Here is a 21,200-nt window from a genome sequence, read left to right as displayed (position 1 = left end):
CCAAAAAAGGGTGCTAGTTAAGAGTCCTGCTCTTTGCCTGTGATTAGGGGCTGCATTTCTGTAATGGTGGGATTGAGACAGGAGGAAACTTGGCTAAGCTGCCTAAAAAGGTGCTTTAAAGTAAGAAGTTCTCACTGTTCAGCTGAATTCTTCCAATATTGAATTATACAAGTGTTTGAAGTTTAAACAGCTGACACAGATGAAGTTTGCACCCCAGCATTTTGTCACATATCGAAGACCAAATTGCTGCATAGTGAAGCTGTCAGCCTTTTTATACTTGACTTGCATTTTTGCAACATATGAAACAGAGATGGCCACTCTGAATTAAACTTATTGTCCAGTCCCAAAGTAGATGAAGTGTAGTTGAGGAGTGGGTGCAGAAGCTTTCTTATGTGAGGAATCAAGTTTGTTTAAGTGGAGAGATGGATTGAATATGAGAGCCTGGAGCCATTAACTTTGATTAAAGGAAAACAAGTGGGTCCGTTAAACAAGAAATACGATCTAAAAAGAGGAGTGCGGGGAATGGGAAGGCAGAACTACCAGACAGGCATCACATTTTTGTAGTAATCTCCAGAAAGAGAAAGTCTGCATGGTTTTGGGGAGAAAGTATTTGTGAGCCCATCAGTCCTGATTCTGCTGTTCATGTCTTCTGAAGCTCAAGGCTTGACACTTTGTGGGACATAGGTATTTCAAAGCAGGTTTTGTGCCTTACGTACGTGGAGCTGATCTTGCCCATTAGGTACTTGCAAAGCTCTCGTCCTCGTGGCATCTGAGCACCTTGTGTTGTATAGGAAGCACTCCACATGCAAATATGCCCCAATGCCATCGTTCTTTCAAATTGAGGAGGCTTGAATCCACTGATTGATATGAAATCCCAGTCCATCTGTTGGCCTCAGAAAAACTGTCTGGTGGCTTGCTTTCACGCGTCCCTTCCTCCCCTCATCTCCTGCCCCTTCCTCACCCTCAGATCGCCTCGGGCATCCCCAGTTGCTGTTCTGCAAGTGTGCCTGGCAAATCTGAAAGCAAGGCTCTTTTTTTTTTTTTTTTTTTTTTTTTTCCCCTTCCCTCCCCTTGTTGTGCCACTTTCCCTAATGCCAGTTTACCCATTAGGCAGAGGTTGGCCTTGTGCTTTCCTGTTCGTGCACCAGAATGAGGTGCCAGGTCAACCTGCTGGTCCCTCCAGCCGCCGGCGCGGCGCGCTGCTTTGCACACTGTCAGCAGTCATCGTACAAAGGCTTTTTCACAAAGCAGGGGTTGTGCGCCTGCTGTTGCTCTCTGGGGCTCTTCATCCCGGGGTCGAGAAGCTGGTTCCTGGCACTCTCTGTTTTCATGGGAGAACGCAGTGCAACATGCTGCAAATATATTCTGTGTCAGTTAATTTTGTTGTGTTTCTCCTCCTCTTCTACTCAGGACACCAAGCTGTGCTAGCAGATTAGTCTTAAATTCTAATTGACTTCTGGTTTAAACAGCCTGTGAGAAGTCTTTACAACTAATTACAGCAGCAGTTGACTTAAATATTTGGAGATAGTCTTTCTTTCGGTGCCTCGTTATTTAACCGACAGCTGATGTCCCAGTCCGTGGGATGGACGCAGGTTAGACAGCATGAGGGATGTGCTTGCTCCCTAGGAGGAGTTCCAGAAACGCATCCTGCTGCCTGGTTGGTGGCTCAGGACCCAGCCCAGGCCACCTGGGACTATCAAAGCCAAGTGAATCACACGTGCCTTAACTCCTCCTCTACTAGGTAGAGTCAAACTTGCTTAAACCCTTGTTAGAAGAATACCTCCAAGTGCCATAGCCCAAAATTTCTGCTGAGGTCAGTCTTTCGGATGTTCACACTGAAGAATGCTTTTGCAAATGGGACCGACGTGGTGACACCTCCTGGATTCTGGATTGTGTGGGTGTAGTGTTAAGTGAACCTGTGAAGGTGAGAGCGTGTCAGCAACTCTCTGAACCTCGCTGCAGTAGGTGGCCGTCATCTTGGTGAACAGGAACAGTCTGCATGGGCAGTGCATGTGCTCCACTGGAAATTTGTGGTCAGAACTGAGCCTGTGGACCAGTTTCACCCAGACAGCGTTCTGTCTAGGAGTCCCAAAAGGTAGTCCTAGATCTGACAGCACAGCTATCTTCTTGCCTTGTGCAGTCACCTCCTTCCGTTCAGGCACAAATGTCTCTGTCAAAGCGCAGAGATCTTCAACTGGAAAATCAGATTCAAAGGAATGGGAAGGCACACACTGAATTTTCTTAATGGGGCAGGTTATCGTTTGTGTCAAAGTCACGTTCATCAGCTGTCTAATTGTGAGAGAACAGCTGTACGCTCTGGTATAATTGGATTGGGAAGCATCCTGAACCCACACGTTCCTGAAAAACTAGAGCTGATGTGGTTAAAATTCCCACGTTTTGTGGGATTGATGCAGAGCAACTTTTCATTTTCTGTCTTGTTTTCATATGTATGATGAAGTAAAATTAGGCTCTAGAAGGGCAATGCGGTCAGCCAAAGTGCCATCTCTTCCTCAAGAGCCTGCTGTGGGTGTTTCTTACTGTTGTTCTCTGATTTGACTTTGATGTGCCAATTTTCAGTTGATGAATAATTGTCTGTGCTGATAACTTGGGGAGTCAAGTGCAGTGTGGCAGTACTCTGTGAATGGCATATTTGGTTTCTGCAGCACAGGGTATCTGATTTATGACTTTCATTTCAGTCAGTAAACTTGTCGATTAGCTGCATTTGAAAAGTGATTTTGATTAGTGCAATCAGTAAACAGAAAATCTCGTCTTTGATTGCCACACTGATTAGATAAATTGTTACTTGAGGAGCTGCTAGAGAAGGCAGTTTATTTGGCCTTATAGCTCTAGGAAATGCCTAAGTTTTGAAGACTAAAGAAAATATTAATTGTCATTTCTTCTCCGATTTTGTACCTTTTTGAAGTGCAATTCACTGCTCCAAGCTTTTTCCCTTCAAAGATTGTTCTCTGTCAGAGCCATACAAATGAATAGTGATAAGGTGGCTTTAAATGTTTTTATGATGATTTCATTAGTCTTTCTTAAACTGTTCCCTAGAGCTGCAAAAAAGATGTTGTTACAGCAGGAGAGCCGGGTCCTTTCTTTTTCAGACGGAAAGAAAGTGATTAAAAAGGATGCATGTTTTAACTGGCCCTCGAGCAGAGGTCTGTATGCATGGGAAACGCTGTACCAGGGCGAGACCAGCATCATCTCACCGAGTTTCTCACCAGAACACCCTTTGACCTGGCAGCGGAATGGAAAACGTGTTAAAAAACTCCAACTAAAATGTGAAGCTCTGACCGGAAGGAGGGTCAGACTGCATCAGTCTGTAGAACTGTCCGAATGCTTGGGGTCTTGCCTAGCTCAGCCGGCACAGAGGAGAAGGGCAGGGGCAGCATTGCTGTTATTCCCCGTGGAATAGAGGGGGTTTTTCTGGAAGTTTGTGCCACCCAACAAGCAAAAAGGAGACCTGCAGGTCTGGTTATGGTGACATAACCTAGCCCCCCATCCTGGTGGCTGCAGGTGGAGAACTACAGGTAGTAGTAGCTACAGGTAGAGGGGTTCTGTGCATCTGAAAACGTTTTTAGCAGAGCACAGTTCTGCTGTGTTGCGTATATTTCTGTGGTGCTGGTGTCTACAAAACTTTGAAATTATTAGAAATGAAAAGTTGGTTTAGGATATTTTTTGATTGAAAATAGTGACACTCTTAGGCTTTACCAATTTATTTGTTTTTTAGCAATTTCATCTTTGTACCTTTATTTTTTAAGCTTCAATTTAACGTTGCGCCTGAATTGCTCGTTATCCCCAAAATAGCTGAAGACAGCATTATGGGCCTGGCTTTTCTTGTGTTGCACTAATCTTGTATTCAAAAGCAAACACAGCATCACTAAAGCGCGATGTTAGCACAGCCTGTTTACGCATGCAAAAGTCCTTGTAACTCACAGGCTGATCAGTAGAACAGCGCCACGTACCCGCCTTCAGTCCTTGCCAGGCTTTAGACCGGTTGCAGCGTACATGAAATAACCAGTTATACCGGGTTATGAGCATCACTCGGTAACAGTACGTATGTCTGTAGGCGTGTATGTGAAGAGAGAGGTAACGATTACTAAATGAACCAAAGGCAGCGTGTACCCCACAGCCAGGGTTAGCAGCGAGACACAGATTATTCCCCTGGCTGTTTTGGGTTGTTGCCTCTTCCCCCCTTCCCCCCGCCCTTTTCTTTGAAATTATTGCAAAGCTTTAGTGTACTTGAATACTGGCAGTTTAACAGGGCGTTCCTGTCCCGGCGCAGCGCAGCCATTAGACAACTTCTGGAACCAGCTGTTGAAATTAGGTCACACTTAAACACCATTGAAAATAATCAAAGGTGTCACTGAAACTGAAGCTTTTGATTGATGCACAATTTGAGGGTTGTGGACTGACCGGGGAGCTATTGATTAGCTGTTTCTTTTATCCTGTTTACTGACCAGTTTACTTAGAAGAACAACAACCGTTTAATTGCATGTCCCGTTAAAGCAATGTTGTTACTGCTACGTCTTTGTAAAGACTTAGTTTGGGTAGGAGAAACAATTGAGAAGTGGGTGGTCTTTTTCATTGCCGTTTCTTATAACTGCCATGCTGTGTCTCTGGCCAAGGTTTTAACCAAAAAAGGTTTAATTCAGTCTATCTTATCTGAGACACCATTCATAATAATGATGATGATATTATCTTAAATGTACCTTTTAATATATATATACACACACACACTTAAATGTGAATAAAGTGGAACCATTTGATTTATTCCATGCTCTGGTGGTTCTCTTAGTTTGCTGTATAGAATAACTTAGCCTAATCAGAGGGAGACTTGCACGTGAGCATTAAATAGTTGTTACTCACGAGCATGGTATGTTCTGATGATGACACAGCAGTGTGTGTATACGTATCTGTATTTTTTCATATAGTGTAGTGATTAATTTACTTGTAAGGAATGTGAAGATTAAATAAAGTCTTCAGTTGTTACAGTAACATAATAATTTTGCATTTTTAAAAATTCCAGAAAACAGATACCTTTGAAGTGTCCAAACAGTAACCAGTGCTAGTTCAAGCAATTAAAATTCATTCTTCTTGTAACTTGAAGCTTATTGGAGGTATTAAAAAAAAAAAAAAAGTAGTTACCTTTTATTAACGGATACAGAGCTTGCCACTGATGGACATAAGGGCTCTATCAAAATCAGCAACAGGAACCAGTGCCTGGCTGAAATGTATTGGGTAGTATATCCAGTTTGAGCTTTTCTGACTGCTTCAAACAAGTTCTCAGGCATGTGTAAGAGTAAGTGGAGCACAGCTCTTTAAGCATATTCACTCTTTTTCATTTTAACACTTTGTTTTACCCTCTAGATCTTAGACCACAGGAATCGTGGCGAGGTCCTACGCCCTTGTTTCAGCAGACGCCGCAGAGGTAAGGCAGGAGGGATTGAAGTTTTGTAAAATGTGGCCAGGAGGACGTACTCGGTTCTGCTGGGCTTCACAATTTTTTTTTGCTCTTTCTTTTGAACTTTGTTGTTTAAATTTGTTTAAATTGTGCTGTACAGCAGGGGGTTTTTTTGAAGTTAATTAATGTCCATGATTTATTTATATTTTGTGAGTGCACTGTGTGGTGTTCATCCTTTAAAAGGCTTGAGTACTTTCTATTAAAAAAAGAAGGCAAAAACACTTTCCATTAAAACTCAGACTTCAAAATTAACTTTACTGTTGGTGCTTTGGTACCGTTCTTGGTTCTTTGGCCTTTATCTTATTGAAGCTTTTGAGATACTATGAAATTGAACACAGAGAGCTTAAAACTGCATTAGATTTTGGACAGGCTAAACAAATTTCTTTTTAGGAGGGCTGTGGAGCTTAATGAGGCATAACTAATGGTGTTCCACTTTTATCATTTCTGTGCCGCAACCGCAGCATTAGTACAGACTAGCCATTGATTCTTGCTACAAACCTCTTGAAGTCCTAATCAGCTTCTTTGGTACAAGTTTTTCAGGCCTGACAAGCCTATTGTAGGGCAGTGTCACTGTAGGTCAGTAGTTATTAGTTGCCACTGAAAACAGTTTCTTTAACTACTTAAGACTGAACTGAATTAAATGCAGAAGGGACTCAGGGAAGGATTATGGAATCCGCAGTCCAATAAGTGCCATCGAATAGAAGGAATGTGACATGGTTTGATAATAAGGGATGTTTTACATGCGTTCCTTCATTGATAGGTTGTACGTCCTTAAGTCAGATGGACTTTATAAACTCCAGCATACCTGTGAAAGCTATGAATAATGATATTTATTTATATTTATGGAAGAATGAGAGCGTATGTGAGAGCTCTGAAGTTCCTGCTCTGAGGCACAACTTTTTTTTCTTTTTTTTTTTTTTTCATGGTCTTATTTGCAAATGTTAACCATTGAAAATATAAGCTTTGGGAGAATTTATTGAGCTCTCCGCAATCACGTTTTCCATGGCAACCATTTTGATCCCTATTGAAATAAGTCTGGCTCCCTTGTCCTGTGCCACATCCATGTGGAATATTGCATTATAAATGAATCTTGCATTGCAAACTTTAATATCACTTTCTCCATGGGAGTTGCTATTCCCACACCTTAATTAAATCCAGTTTACTATTTTGTGAAATATTGGTACGGGTCTGTAACTTGTCGTTACTTTTACAATGCTATTCTTTTATCATTTTACCAGGCTGTTTATTTTTGCAAAGTGGAAGAGTTTCTCGATCCACACGTAAATAACTTTTCAGCCAGAAACTCCGTTTGGTTCTCACTTCAAATATGCATTTTTATCACAATTGTCATAATCGACTGTGTCTCTAATCAGAATCCTACCGTAAGGTTACTGTGCTTGGTTGGTGCTAATATTTTTAGAAGTGACCGCGCACTGCCAAATACTACAGAGCAGTTTTGCAGATAGATGGCATTCGTGATTCGATCTGCCAACCCGTCCAGCGTGCTTCTAGCGTTGACGTATCGACCTCGCTGTTCCGCTCCCACGCTTGAGGAAACTGGTGTCCCCTGAGGTGACTTTAAATCGAAGATGTATCATCTTCACCTAGAAAATGAGCTTGGAGAACGCCATTCTAGCTTTCGAGTGACAACAGTACATTTACAAGGCTTTCCCTCCCTGATGGTGCGTTGTCCTACCTCAGATGGTTTATGAAAATAACTAACTTGCTGGTTTCCGAGCCAAGGATAAGGAATTTTGCCATGTTCTTGGAAGATGTTTGATTCAGGCAGCAGATGAAACGGATGCTTAGGGCTGACGTTGAGTTAGTTGCCGCACGGAGATGAGCATGGAGACTGAAGCAAAAGTTTAAACAGAAACATGAAGGTAGATAGGCTTGGTGCAGGAAAAAATGGCTGAACCTCTTGAACTGACCCCTCCCAAGAGGTTTTCAGTTTCCCAGTTAGCTCCCTGGGAGCTGCTGGTTTCCCGTACCACTACCCCCAAGGCCGTCCCCGCTTGCTGCTGCAGCTTCAGGTGCTTTGGGAGCAGCAAAGTGCCACCGGAGATAGCTGCGAGGAATTTCTGTCCTCCATCACCTCTGCTACCAGGAAGAAAGTAATTGAGGGAGAGGCCAGCCCCTGCTCCAGCCTTTTCAGATGAAGTGTGTTGGCAGGAGGCCGCGATATTCTTGGTTTGCAACATCGAGCAAGGGATAAGCAAGGAGCCCTGTCCCTGCCAGGAAAGCTTTGAGCCTTTGTGCTGTTTGAGGGATAGAGCATTGCAGCGAGGGCTAAACTAGCCTGGGTGGGGAAAAAAGCCAATAGTGTAAAGCTGCTGCTTCACAATCCAGGTGATCTTGTCTCCTGCATAAGATTTCTTACTTTTAAACGTAGTGGTGCAATTCAATGTACAGCAAGTAGAATAAAAATGGTGGGCTGCCGTTGAGCAGGGCACCTTTCGGCACGTCCTCTTCAGGCACTGGTCTGACTGGGCTGCGCTACTGGAGGTAGCAGAAGGTTGTTTCATGCTCTTGCCTTCGGTAGCAGTGATCTGATATGTGTCAGAGATTATATTTATATTTGCTACCTGGTTTCCTGGCTGATGGAAGTTTGTAGTCTGGTTAAGCGAATCCTTTTGCTTAACCCGCTCGTAGAAGAGATTTCCAAAGAGGCTGAGGTTGGAACGCAGAAATGTTTTACTGTGTAAAGTTTGCTGAAGTTGTATTTTAGCTGTCCTGCATGCACATGCTTTAGTTTAATCGTAAGTTGGCTTAACTCTGGATAGTGCATTTGAGTAACTCTGCCAACGTGAACTCATGTGATGCTCCAAGTGGCACAATTCCATATTGGTTACCCGTGAGGCACAGCTTTACTGTGCACAAATCTCCACCCTCAGGTAATTTGAATCGCCAATTAATGCACGCATTAGATGAACATGAAATGCTGAGGACCATAACTTCCTGATTTCTGTTTTCCAGATGAAAATCTAAAATTTTGTTTTTTTAAAAATAGTACATAGTTCTATGAATTAAGAGGAGCAAAAAGGTGTAAGCTGCTTTTCTGGTTTTAAGACCAGAAAATGCATTACAGCTTTTTTTTTTTCCTTTTCCTACTAGGTTTATGCTCTAGAATATGTAGTGCTTCTAACTGAAAATCACCAATTTCACTCTTTCACATGGTGTCAAAGCAAAAATGCCCCAATGTCATAGCGACATTAGTGATAAGTGTTTCATTTGTTAAATATCCCAACTTTTCACTAAGCAGCACTTTATTAAAATAAAAAGTTTAAACCCTGTGCCGAATACATATTCAAGTCAACCGAAATTTGTGTCAAACTTCCCCGTTCCAGGCACGCAGCAAGTGCAGCCCGTGACCATGAGTCGCTGAGGGCATTAACACAAGCGTGTTAGCGGGGTTGTAGAGACAGAGTGCCTGTTGATGACAGTCCCCGAGCTGGGGCTGTGTAGGTAATTCCCTGTGGTTTTCCTTAAGGCTGAGCCGTGTGTTCTTCCTCGAGAGTCTGCTGCTTTCTAGGAATAATGGGGGGGGGGGAAGTTAGTACTCAAAACACGTAATCAAAAGGAATATCATACTTAGAATACTGATTTCGGGTGTTTAGTCCCTGAAAGTGTAATGTGCTATTAACTTTAAATACAGTATTGCTCTGCCAGGTGAATGACTTGGATAACATTGTGCATTTCTAGACATACCTCTGAAGCTAAAAATAAAACTGCACAGTTCAGTGTTACCACTTAGCTTTTGTGCTCATTCATTTTTACTACATGTATTGTGCATCGTATTTACCAGTTGTGTATTTATCAGGTCAGACTCATACTTTTATAAACAGGAATCAAGTTCTTTCATTTCTGGAGATGGTAGAAGTTTCTCTTGCCTTTGTAAAATTCAGGCAGGTCTTAATCTGGCCAGGTGGAGCAGCTCTCATACAGGCTTCAGTGTGAAACCAAAAGCAATTTGCATCTGAAAGCAGAAAGCCTTCATGTCCAAAATGCCTGTTTTCATTCGATTTAATCTTATGTTTACCTGTCTTGTTTCCAACTTTGCCTCTGTTCCAGCTGGTGAAACATGTGTTTAAAAGTCCTTCCTCTCCCGCTTCCTCAGTTGCCCAAAGCTCGGTTTGCCCAGTATTCCCACTATTGTACAGCTGGCTGTGAGTCCTCCCTTGGCCATGAAAGTCATACCTCCCCCCTGATCTGCATGTGCGTTTGAGAATATATCAGCCTCTGGGAAGGGTTACTCCTCCCAAGGCTGAAGTCCCGTGAATTTAACCCAGCAAATCTAGGCAGAGGCTCTTTGAGGATGTCCAGAGTGACTCTGAGCTCAGCGGTGCAGCAGGTAAACGTGAGATGCGGTGCTCACGCTCTCTGCTAGCCTGTCGCTCGGCAGGCTGGCCGCACACTGTTCAACTGATTCTCTTAAACAGGGGTCAGAAAAGATTAACCGTCTCAACTGTCCAATGTTTTTCCCTTACAACAATATATGGTACTGCAAAACAAACCTGCTGTGAATTCTGTAAGGAATTTGTACCCTTACCCGTGCCCAGCCTTAAAGACTATATCATAGCTATATCATTTTTCTAAATATTTTTAATCAAACAATGATTTGATGTATTATACCTGTTGCTTTATAATTGTAATGTTAGAATAGGTACTTGAAGGCAATTAAAACATTTCTTGCTGTTAGTAATCTAGGATGGCAAACTAGGTTATAATGGATGTTGAATTTGTGTTCCCATATAAACTGTACACCAAATGTCAGTCAGTCCATGCCAATTAGTGCTTATGTTGCTAGGTCACCGTGGTCAATTGAAAACGGCATCAATAGAACTTGAAAAGGTTTCTTCCCGATCAGACCTTCTGACATATTGAGCAGAATAATGGATGGGAAAAAGCAGCCAAGGCCCCTACCCTAGATTCAGAATACTCGCCGTAAGAATTCATTTGCAACCTGCAATTAACTAGAAAGAATGGACTCCCAGAAAGAGTCTGGACATTTAGAAAAGAAAGCCTCATTCTCCCGTATCGCACATGTTTACTCTGTGGATGGTGTGTTACATTTAGCTAACTTGGTGATATCTGGGGTTTAATCTACGTTCAAGATCACTGCAGATGAACGGGCGAATTTGCCCCTAAAATAAAAGATGGACAGAATCCTTCCAAGGAATTTGAAAACTCTCTGGTTCGTGAAATTGAATTTGCTGCTCGTGGTAGTACCTGGTTCTGTAACTTTCAAGCTGTGGTGAAGCAGTAAGCAATAAGCAAACGTGGCCTTTTGGGAGGAGAATCTTGGAAGATTATTCCCCCCCCCCCATTTATCTCTAACGACTTGGCCATCTGCAGTACCACGGCAGGCAGAGCTGGATGTGACAGTGGCTAACTCTGAGGCAAATAGAATCATTTATCGCGTGAGACTATAGAAATTAGGAATTCATGGTGTGACACTCTCTCTAGGAGCTAAGTTCATGCTGCAGCGTGTTTCTTCTTTACACAGAACTGCTGGGGCTGCTCCTCTTCTCGCCTGGAACCGCATGCTGCAATCCCAAAATCAGTACCAGCCAAGTCAGTACCAGGGGCTGGGCGGACCAATGAGTTACCCACAGAGACCTGAAGATCGGATGGACAGGGGAAGACAGGTACGAAAACATTGTCCCGTTTTGCACGTTTTGTTCTCCTCCCGAGTAAGGCTTCCTCTGCGTGTGGCCGTGGAGAGGGAATGCAGCTCAGGTAGCAATTCCTCAGCCCGCTTTGGCCCGGTAACTGCCTCGCCAGTGAAAGCACCGACAGGTAAGCTGCCTGGCCGTGTCCAGCCCTCCGTGTGTGTCCCTGGCCAAAGGCCCGTGCCAGGACTGTGCCACCGCTGCTTCTCATTAAAAGTAGATCAAGTGTGCTACCAACTCACACACTTCTTACTGCCTGAGAAAACATAATCTGAAGGCAAGTATTTCAACCGGAGTCTTCCTCTTCTGTAAGGAAATCCATCAGCTACACATTTTGGGGATAGGAGGGTTTCTCCCCAGGATGTTCATAATGTAAATTCTTATGGCTTCATTAAGTTTTCCCCTTGAATGTTTATTGGCTTCCCCTTAGCTGAAAAACTACTTAAATGCAAATGTTAGATTCTGGCAGCCAGAGAAATAAACATATATGTGAAAGTACACGTGAAAATTGCTTTGTGTGGTTAAATGAAAACAAGTGAATGTGATAGGAGAACCTCATCCAAAATTATAGGTGACTTTGTCACCAGTTTATGAAAATACCACAGAATAAAAAAGGTTCTTGAAAGCAGCAGGTGATTTTGCTTAGGTGATTATTTTTGTGTGCATGTGTTCCCAGTAAAAACATAATCTGCATATCCTCTTGTAGTAGAAATTTAAGTATTTACAATGCCGTATACCAGTTTAAAATACCTTTCAGATACCTATATTAAACTTCCTTGGTAAGTCAGAACTATTACTCAGCTGTGGGAAGGTTCCTGACCACTAATGGAGAAAGAGGAGGAAGAGCACTCAGCTGCTCGGTAGCAGCACTATTTCCCGATCCTCTGTATGGAAACTAAGGCACAAACTGCTTGAAATCCGCCTTCTGTTGGGACCGGGATCAGCCCCCTCTCATACACGTGCTCAAGACAAGTCACTTTTTAGTGTACGCTCTGGGTTTTACACGTTTTCTTCCAGTCTGCCTGTCTCCCCAGCACGTGAACCTGCGTGTCACGCGGTCCAGCACAATCACAGTCAGATTTGGTGCCTGATTGCTGGGACTGTGTCTCTGTGCTGTTGGCAGCATGTTGGCATTTTCACAAAGGTGTGCATTCTGTCCTGCAGTGTGTGTACTGGGTGATAGCCCCGTCTGCTTTATGCAGCAGGGACTGCGAGTACGAGCCATTTCAATTGTAATGTCATTCAGCATAGTGAAAGTAGTCTTACAGCACTTTCACCACTTCTCTGATTCTTTGTCTGCTTTATGTTTTTCTGTTCTGGTCGGTAGCGCTCTCTACAACAACCACTTTTGCACCACGCCGTTGTTGTGGTGGGGGGTGAGGCAAATAATACAAAAAAAACACATACAGTCAGACCAAGTTTGTGAGAGAAGAGCCTTTGGGGAAGCGTTTTGCAGAGGGCCGTGTGCTTCTCTGGCTCAGCTCGTCGGGACCGAAGCCCGGCAGAAACATGCCTGTGAGCTGCTAATACCGTTCTCAGCATTGTCTGCCGACGGCAGGATTACAGGGTGCTGCTGAAAAGATCTATAGCCAGCAAGCAGCCCGCCCCAGCGCTCCCAACTCTTCAACTCTTCTTCCACTGAGCCCTCGTTAGCAGCGGTGAGATTCCCTTCTCCCCGCCGACTCCTACCCTGAAGCATTTTTAGTGCAGAGGAGGCTTTTGAGGCTGGAGTAGCAATTGTCTTTAGCTCTTTCAATTGTCATACTGGTGTTGCAGGAAGAAACAGGGGAAAAAGGCAAGTATACCACCGTGCACTGTTGCTCCAAGTACAGTGGGGAGGCATTACCAGTGCAAATCCTTCCAGGACTGGCTCTGGCTATGAGCAAAACTAGACAGCGCGGGTTATGATCACGTTAGGCTTAATGGGGAGACAGTAGGGCTTGAATCCTGGCTGTGCTGCCCAGCTAGTCCCCAGTGGTGTTGTTTTTAAGCATATTTCAAATTTGGATGAGGTGTGTTGGTAGGATCAGTTTTCAAAAACCTCTCGTTTTGTGTTACTCAGGCTTACCCAAAACGCTGGAGACAAAGGAATAGATGCGTAACTGCACTAATCCATCACAGGGGCTGCTGCAATAACATAGGAAAATCAGTGGAGGATTTTGATGCTGGTGGAGCCTGGGTGGTATTTAATTAGGGCTGGAAAATAGATACTTGAACAAAGTCTGTCTGCTGTGCCATGCTCTGCGCTCCCCTTTATCCTGGCTAGCGTAGGTGGATGTATTTGCAAAAGGAATCTGTGCTGAAACTCGTTCATTCCCGTCCTTAAATCTTCATGCGTAACGGCTACAGCTGGACTCAGAAAGGTGAACAGGAATTGTCTCCCAGAAACGGTGGCGATGTGGGCTCAGGGAGAGCATCTATCCCCTTTTGGAGAGCTGCCTCGTGATGCCGGGGTCTCGGAGCCCCGCGAGCATCCGCAGCCTGGCAGTGACAGCAAACCTCTGCCCTCGCAGCTCGCCCGCTCTCGGGGTGGTTAAATAGGAGGCGTATGGCTGGTGGTACCACTGCAGCCTTGCCCAAAGCATCATTCACCTGGCACTGGCACGGGACCTGTCTGCTGGATCGTGAAACCAAGTTAAAACTGGGCGGTGACTACGGTTTTATTTGTCTTCGCAAATGTGATGGTTATTAAGGACAAATCTTTCAGCCCAAGGAAACTTGCTTCCTTAAAAAATTTCCTTTGTGGTTGTGTTGCTTTCCAACAGGTTTTTATCTCCTTTTAAATTTTTGTTGCCTTTTTTCTTTTTTTGTTTGTTTTTTGTTTTATTATTTTTAAATGAACTTTCAGGTGTCATTATTTCCTTGGGGCTGGCAGCACTGGAGTAAAATTAGAAGCTACCTTAAAGGCTTTAGGGTGCAAAACCAATAATTGAATGTGGCATGGCCGCCTGTAAATTTCAAAGCTTTAAAGCCTTGAAAAGGGATTCAAGTGGAAGTGGTGACACACAGCAGCATAAATAATTATCTTTGGTCCCTTTCACCTCTGAATTCTTTTTTTACAGCATACAGAACGTGGTCTGAAGAGGTTAATAAACGCGCTGCTACCAAGTGCTTACAAAATTAATGCAACTGCCATGGATATGGGTTGCTCTGTGGTAGTGGGTGTTTGGTGTCCTCCAGCCCTTCCAGAAAACTAGCGAATAAACTTGATCGTGTAGTGCGGGTGTTGGACAGTTTTATTTTAGCCCGTAGTAATACACAACTGAATGTCCAGATAAATCCCTTGCGCGGCTCTTACAAGACCTCGGAGCTGTGTTCTGTCCGGGCTCGCCGCTATTTGCGTAACTGCAGGGATTTTTCAAGGGCTGTAGTCAACTTGTTTCCCTTTTTTTTTTTTTTTTTTTTTGAATTGATTACAAACGTAACCCCCCCCCGGCAGGGGAAGCGGCGTGCAGGTCTCCTTCAGACCCTTTAGAACCGGGGTAGCGAAGGGGTTCCTGGCCAGAGCGCCGTTTCCCAGGGCCTGACGCCTCCCCTCTCCCAGGTTTGCTCGCTGCTCTTCTGTTCCAGCCGCTCTCGCAGGACAGGCTGAAGGTGGATTTCTCTTTTAAAGAGCCAAAAGGAAGCCCCTCGTCCCCTGCCCACCAAAACCCCCTCCAAGTGACAAACAAAGCCCTGTAGCTGCTGTTAGTGCATCGCGTTTAATTAACTTTCTGGTCTCTGCAGTGTGTCAGGTTTTGAAATAATTTTAAATGTTTCAAGGGGACTTTTTATGAAATTTTCCAACAGATTTTTCACTGGATAGTTGATGTGCAGAATGCCTCATCTGAATTTAAATACAAAACTATATCTAATTTGCACTGATTTCCAAGGTGGGATTTAGGCATCTTTCACCTATTTAAAATAAATGAATGCTGAAAAATACTGCTGCTCTCGCAAATACAATTTTTTTTCCTTTAAAATCCTTATCTGTAAAAATGTCTGCTTTGCTTTAGCGTAAGATTGCTTACAACTAAAACAGAAAACTGGTAGTCAAGGGAAATTATTTTTTTCCTCTTAAAAAAAAAAAAAAACCCAAACAAAATATAAACCCGACCACTCCTAACGGCGTGCAGGCGCCGCGCGGCTCCAGTTGATACTTTAGTCCACGAGAACGCCTCTGACAGCACTGCTTGCTGTAAAGCACGAGGGTACAGGCGGCAGAGCCCACCTTTCCCTAGGAATTAAAGATTTGCATTTCGGATCTGCCCTCCAGGTGCGTGCGCGTGGCCTGTCTGCTGCCAGCGTTGCGCAGGGCTTACAGCTCGGAAGTAACTCGTCCTCAGCGAATTTATTTCTGGTTGAGGAGCGCGGTACAGCCGGGAGCCGAGGCCGGGGCTGTTCGGAGCCGCTCTTCCGTGGAGGTTAAAGCTTGTGTTTTCAGGAGAGCATCTGCAAACGCCGGTACGAGGCGTTCGGCTCTGCCCGGGGTACCTTGCTGTGCAAAGGATGTATTGTTTCATTTTGGTATGGCGCCTGAAGCTTGCCCAACGTGTTTACTGTGACGTTAATCCAAAAAATAAATGCTCGCTTTTGTTTGTTTGTAGGCATACGGCCCCGGGAGGCCCTACCCGCTGCCACCGCCCTCAGGAAGATACAGCTGGAATTAGCTCTTGACTTTTTTTTTTTTTTTTTTTTTAAAAACGTATAGAAAATGTCCGGGTTTTTTGGGTTTTGTTCTTTTATTATTTGGAGGGGGGAAAGAAATGGAATCCTTAAGAACCATCCCTGTAGTTTTTAAACTATGATACTCGTTTTAAATGTGCACATTTCTTACCGAACTGATTATTTTTTTTGTGGGGGGGCTATGTCACTTGGAAATAGCGTATTTCAAAAGACAAGTAAACTAGACTTGCTAATTTGCCCGTGAGACTTTTGATGAGGTAGGAGTGCTGTTTTGTCTTTAGTACGTATCCAAGCTGTGCTTAGCCGGGCCTGTCAATCTGAACTCCAAACATCCTTCACTTCACACAGAAGAGCCTGAAAACAGACACGGAGTTTTAAAGAATGCCCAGAAATCGGATTTTATTAACTCTGGGGGAAGACACAGCAGGCAGCCTGCGGAGCGCGGTGTTTGAAGACACGTCTGGCGGTATTCCTTGTCAGAGATGCTTCCTCGAATTTCTCGCAGAGAGATATTTTTTTTTTTTTGGACTTTGAAGTAAAACATTTCAACTTTTACAACTTGTGCCTGTTTTTGACACTGTTATTGTAACATAAACAAGCACGGAAGGTGTACTTGTCTGTTTTGATATATAATTTAAAATAGCTGCAAAGTACAGAGTTTCCATTCATTTTTAGCACTCTTTCTAGGGATTTTCCATGTCAGTGTACCAAATCAGTAAATATTTTTATTTGCTTTATAAAGTGGCTTTTGAAATTCTGAGCAGCATCGAGTGGTTTACTTCCGCCTCCCTCCAGAACGTGTTTGTATCTTTTCTCCATACCTGTGTGCACACGTTGATATTAATTTCTTGGGAAATAATTCCGCGCAGCCTCTACAGTAGCATTTAAAATCTTTGTTTAATCAAAAAAAAAAAAAAAAAAAGAGGTAATGGTGAGAGCATCCAGTTAAAAGAGCAGCGTTAACGCTAATACGACATCTTTCCGTGGTTTGCCATTAACCACACGTATCGTATACATCAATAAACTTCACAGCTCTGCTGTTGCCCCTAGGTAGGGTGGCGAGGCAGGGTGCTGCCGTGAGCGGGTTTTTCAGCCCCTTCCTTCCTTCCAGGGCCCAGATGTTAATCACCAGCAAGGAGGGAAAAGAGCAGACCAACGTAACCTTGGGAGGAAGAAATCATGAAACTGGATTCATTATTTTCAAGTGATTGAGGGTGGAGCAGAATCCTTCATTGTAATGCAAAGAGTTGCCGTCCTGCCCAGAGCCGGGAAACGCCATCAGCCCTCACCAATGGCCTTCTCCCTCAGCCGGGAAAATATTTGGGTCTCAAAAAAAGTAATTTTGCTTTTCGAGCAGAACAAAACCAGCAGGGAACGTGAATTTTCATGCAAATGTGGTGGTGGAGCGTGAGGCTGGAGAAAGGAGCGGGGTGGTTCATCCTCGCAGCGCCAAAGGTGCCCCCTGCTCCCGAGGATGAACCTGGGGTGCAAGTGGGCTTTTATCCCTCGCTCCCCGCGTTTGGGGGCAGGGGGGTACGAAAATGGGGCTGAATAAACGTTCTGGGGGGCCGCTTTGGGGAGGGCTCGTCCCTGCCAGTTCCCCCTGCCCAGCTCCTCGCTCCCTTGGCTGACGGCCGCGCATCTCAAAGCTGGCTGGCGTTCCCGAGCGGAGCCAGCCCTGGGAGCTGCGGTGCCCACCCGGACCCTCGGAGCGGTGCTTGGAGCAACGCGCGTGGCCGGGACCTTCGATTCCTCTGCACCATCACGCGGGGATGGGATGCGGGGCCTGACCGTGGAGCATCACCCCTCCGCTGGCTCTTTGCTTCGGCTGCCCGTGCCCCCCCCGCCCAGGCGTGTGGTCCTGCTGCGTCCCAGCGCTCTCCAGGACCCGGAGCCGCTGGGGTACGTGGGGGTGGCCCTTGGGGACAGGATCCCCGTGGCGGTCCCGAAACTGCTCTACCTCTGTGTGATGTATGTTTTCCAAGCTGGTGCTGAGCCTGAAGCCTCCCACCTTGCATTACCAGGGTTGGAGGGGTGTGGGGGGGCTTGCTCACCCCAGCGGGCTCAGACCCATCCCCTTCCCAAGGGCCGTCCCCATCCCGCAAGCCGTCCCCCGTGGGAGCCAGCGGGGAGAGCCGCGGGGGTCCCCGTGCAGCGCCCCGTCCCCCGAGGGAGCGGTCCCCCGGCCGTCGGGAGGGGCACGGCGGGGATCCCCCCGCTTCCTCCCGGCCCTGGGATGGCTCTTGGGGCCGGTCGCCGGTCCCCGGGCTCGCAGCGGCCGAAATCCGTTTTTTTCCGTCCCAGAATCGTTCCTTCATTCACGGCGCAACCGGGAGCGGCGCGGAGCTGCGGCGGCCGCCGAGGCTGGGGAGCCCCAGGGGGGTTGGGGTTCGGCGGACCCCCCCGAGGATGGCGGAACGGGGGCAGAGGCGGGGGGCGCGGAACGAAATCCTCGGAGCGGCTGGGAGGAAGGCGGAAAAACGGGGGTTTGGGGGTTGTCCAGGGGCGGTCGGACCTCATCCGTACGTACACCGAGAACGAAGCAGCCAACTCTTGAGAACAACGTTTCCTTTTATTGTTAAAAAAAAAAAAAAATTAAAAATTCAAAATAAAAGAAAGAAAGAAAAATTGCCGGAAACTTCCGAGATGCGTTTCCCGGTGTGCTGGATTTCCTCGGGGAAGAGGCGAGGGGACAAACCCGTTCTCCGTCGTTCCTCCTCCAGCCCGGCGGCCCCGGCGGCTGCGGGGCCCGATCCCCCCCTCTCCCGGCGGGGAAGCGGCGTCCAGCCCCGGGACTCCCCGGGCTCTCGGTGATCTCCGCAGCTCGTCGGAAGCTCAGCGAGGTGCCGGGGGTTGCGGCGCCGTCTTCGCGGCGGTTGCACGGGACGCGCACCGTGTCCACGCGCGTACATTCATTTCCTAAGCAATAATTAATAATAACGATAAAAACGTTTTCCCCCCTTAAATCTGAGCACCGGCGTTCGAGAGCTCTTCTGCCAAAACACCCTCCGCCGCTGCCAGGCTTGGATTTGTTTTATTTTCTTGCTCCAGCCGCTCCCCGTCCTCCAAAAGGCAGCGGCCGCTCGCCCCGCTCGCCGCCTCCTCGACCTTGAGTTACAATTCAATTTACCTTCAATCAAATAATAATGAAATTGCACTTCAGGGGCACCCTTATAAAATTAATTCTGCTGAGATAAGTTGCACTTCAGAAGATTTATTGTTCGCGTTCAATGGGTCTGTAAGGTATACGCGCACCGGCGCGGGCTCCGGGGTGCCTTTGGGTTTGGCTGCCGGTGCCCGGCCGCGGGGGAGCGGGGCCAGACCGGGAGCGGAGCCCCGAGCCCCGCCGGCCGCCCCCCGGTTCTCCCCCCCACCCCCGCCGGCCGGGCGTCCCGTCGGGGCGGATCTCAGCGGCACGAAAGCGGACGGGACACGGAGCCACGCACCCACGCACCCGCAAACAGCCCCGCGGTCACACGGGCCCTGCGCCCGCCCCGCTGCGGGTCTGCCCGCGGCTCCGAGCTGCGAAAAACCCCGAAAGTCTAAAAAAAACCGAAGCGAGGCCGGAGGGCCGGGGTGGGGGTGGGGGGGCGCGGGCGAGGCGGGGGCCCACGGGCGGCCGTCGGGGCTCCCCGCACGTCGGTGCCGCCGAGCCCCTCGCCGGGCCGGGCCGGGGCGGCCGTCGGGGCCGGTCCCGGAGGGCGGGGGCGACGCCGGGGCGGGGCGGGGGTGGAGGAGGGGGGGGAAGGATGATTACCACGTCCTGCCGTAGAGCAGGTTGGGGCTGACCATGCCGCCGTTGTAGTCGACGCCGGCCGAGTCCATGGGGGCCAGGGGGGGCACCTGGCCGTGCAGCGCCGGCGGGCTGGGCGAGAGCTCCTCCAGGTCGGCCGCCTGCCCCAGCGAGCCGGGGTGCGGGTGGGCGGCGGGGGCGGCGGCGGGCAGCGCCCCGGCGGAGGCGGCGGGGGGCGGGGGGGCGGGCTGCCCGGGGGCCGGGGTGCCGCTGCCCGGCGGCGGGCAGGGCTTGCCGTCCTTCACCAGCACGGGCACGGCGACGCGGCGCGGCGAGTGCTGCTGGCAGAGGCCGCCGCCGTCGGGGTGCAGCTGCTGGGCGGCCGCCTTGTCCTTGGCCTGGCGCTTCATCTTGTAGCGGTGGTTCTGGAACCAGATCTTCACCTGCGTGGGGGTGAGGTGGATCAGGCTGGCCAGGTGCTCCCGCTCCGGCGCCGACAGGTACTTCTGCTGCTTGAAGCGCCGCTCCAGCTCGTAGACCTGCGCCTGGGAGAAGAGCACCCTCCTCTTCCTCCGCGGGGCCGCGTGGAGCGGCACGATGGCCTTGGCGCCCTCGGCGATGCCGCTCAGGCCGCCCATCCCGGCCACGTTCATCCCCGCCGACGGGCCCATGAACCTGGAGACTTGAGCGGGACAGGCGGCTCAGCGCCGGCGGCCGCCCCGTCGGGAGCAGCGGCTCCCCCCCGCCCCGGCCCCGCCGCCCCTCGCCCGCCGCCCCGCGCCCGCACTTACTGCTGGAGTAGCGGGGGTCGCCGCCGGCCCCGTACCAGCCGCCGCCCGCCGCCGCGCCGCTCCGCATCCCCTCGGGGTAGGCGGGCAGCTCGCCCATGTTGCCCAGCCCGCCGTTGCAGTAGCCCCCGACGGCGCCGTGCGGGAACTGGGAGACGCCGTGGGGCATGTGGTAGGCGGCCGCCCCGGTGGGGCCCGCCACGACGTGCTGCGGCACGGCGGCGGCGGCGGGCACCGGCGGCTGGCGGTAGGGCCCGAGGGGCGCGCCCAGCCCGCCCGCCCCGTCCATGCCGCCGAACTTCTTGTAGCTCTCCTCCATCGGGCTGAGGATGTCGGTGACCGAGAAGGGCGTCGTGTGCTTGGGGCTCAGCGACATGGCGCGGCGGGACGGGCCGGGATGGGACGGGCCGGGCCGCGCCGGGGGCTGCCGCCGGCACCGGCGAGCCGTGCGCGGGCGAGGCGCGGCGCGGCGGCCACCAGCCCCGGGCGCCGGTAGCTCGCCGGTAGCTCGCCGTTTCTTTTAGCCCGGCGCCGGGTTTACGCCAGACGCGGGGGGGCGGAGCGAGCGCGCCCGGCGGGGGAGAGCGGCGGCGGGCGGCCCCGTCCCCTCCCCGCCTCCCGCCGCCCTCCCCGGCCCCCTCCTCCCGGCCATTGTCCTGCGCCCGCCGGACGGCTCTTAAGCCCGGCGGCCCCGGGTCAGCGCCGGAGCGGCTCCGAGCGGCCCCGGCCCGGGCCGAGCCCCGCGGCCCTCGCCCGTAAGTACCCGCCCTTCCCCGCCCCCCCCACCCCGCGGTGCGCTGCGCGGCACGGGCGGGGGGCACGGAGCGCACCTCTGTGCCTGTGTCCCCCGAAATAAACCGCCCCCGGGGCAGCGC

The 21,200-nt window shown here is 49.0% G+C and overlaps 2 protein-coding genes across 2 annotated transcripts in view; one reads left to right on the top strand and one right to left on the bottom strand.

The window, feature by feature from the left end:
- The window catches only part of XRN2 (5'-3' exoribonuclease 2), a 49,082-nt gene extending 32,520 nt beyond the window's left edge, over positions 1-16,562 (top strand). Inside the window, exons 28-30 of the mRNA XM_054820992.1 lie at positions 5,374-5,434; positions 10,974-11,115; positions 15,726-16,562. Of these exons, the coding sequence (XP_054676967.1) occupies positions 5,374-5,434; positions 10,974-11,115; positions 15,726-15,788 (266 nt within the window). The 3' untranslated portion in view covers positions 15,789-16,562. The remainder of the gene's footprint in view (positions 1-5,373; positions 5,435-10,973; positions 11,116-15,725) is intronic.
- Positions 16,563-19,557: 2,995 nt separating this feature from the next.
- NKX2-4 (NK2 homeobox 4) lies at positions 19,558-20,704 on the bottom strand. Its single transcript, XM_054821758.1, has 2 exons — positions 20,329-20,704; positions 19,558-20,219 (listed from the first exon to the last, which is right to left on the bottom strand). The coding sequence occupies exons 1-2, from the start codon at positions 20,699-20,701 to the stop codon at positions 19,558-19,560; spliced, it is 1,035 nt and encodes a 344-aa protein (XP_054677733.1). The 5' UTR covers positions 20,702-20,704.
- Between the last annotated feature and the right edge of the window lie 496 nt (positions 20,705-21,200).

This window comes from Grus americana, chromosome 3 (assembly GCF_028858705.1).
Source record: "Grus americana isolate bGruAme1 chromosome 3, bGruAme1.mat, whole genome shotgun sequence".
Classification (NCBI taxonomy): domain Eukaryota; kingdom Metazoa; phylum Chordata; class Aves; order Gruiformes; family Gruidae; genus Grus; species Grus americana.
Note: the sequence above shows the minus strand (reverse complement) of the source record. Positions and strands in the feature narration are given on the sequence as shown.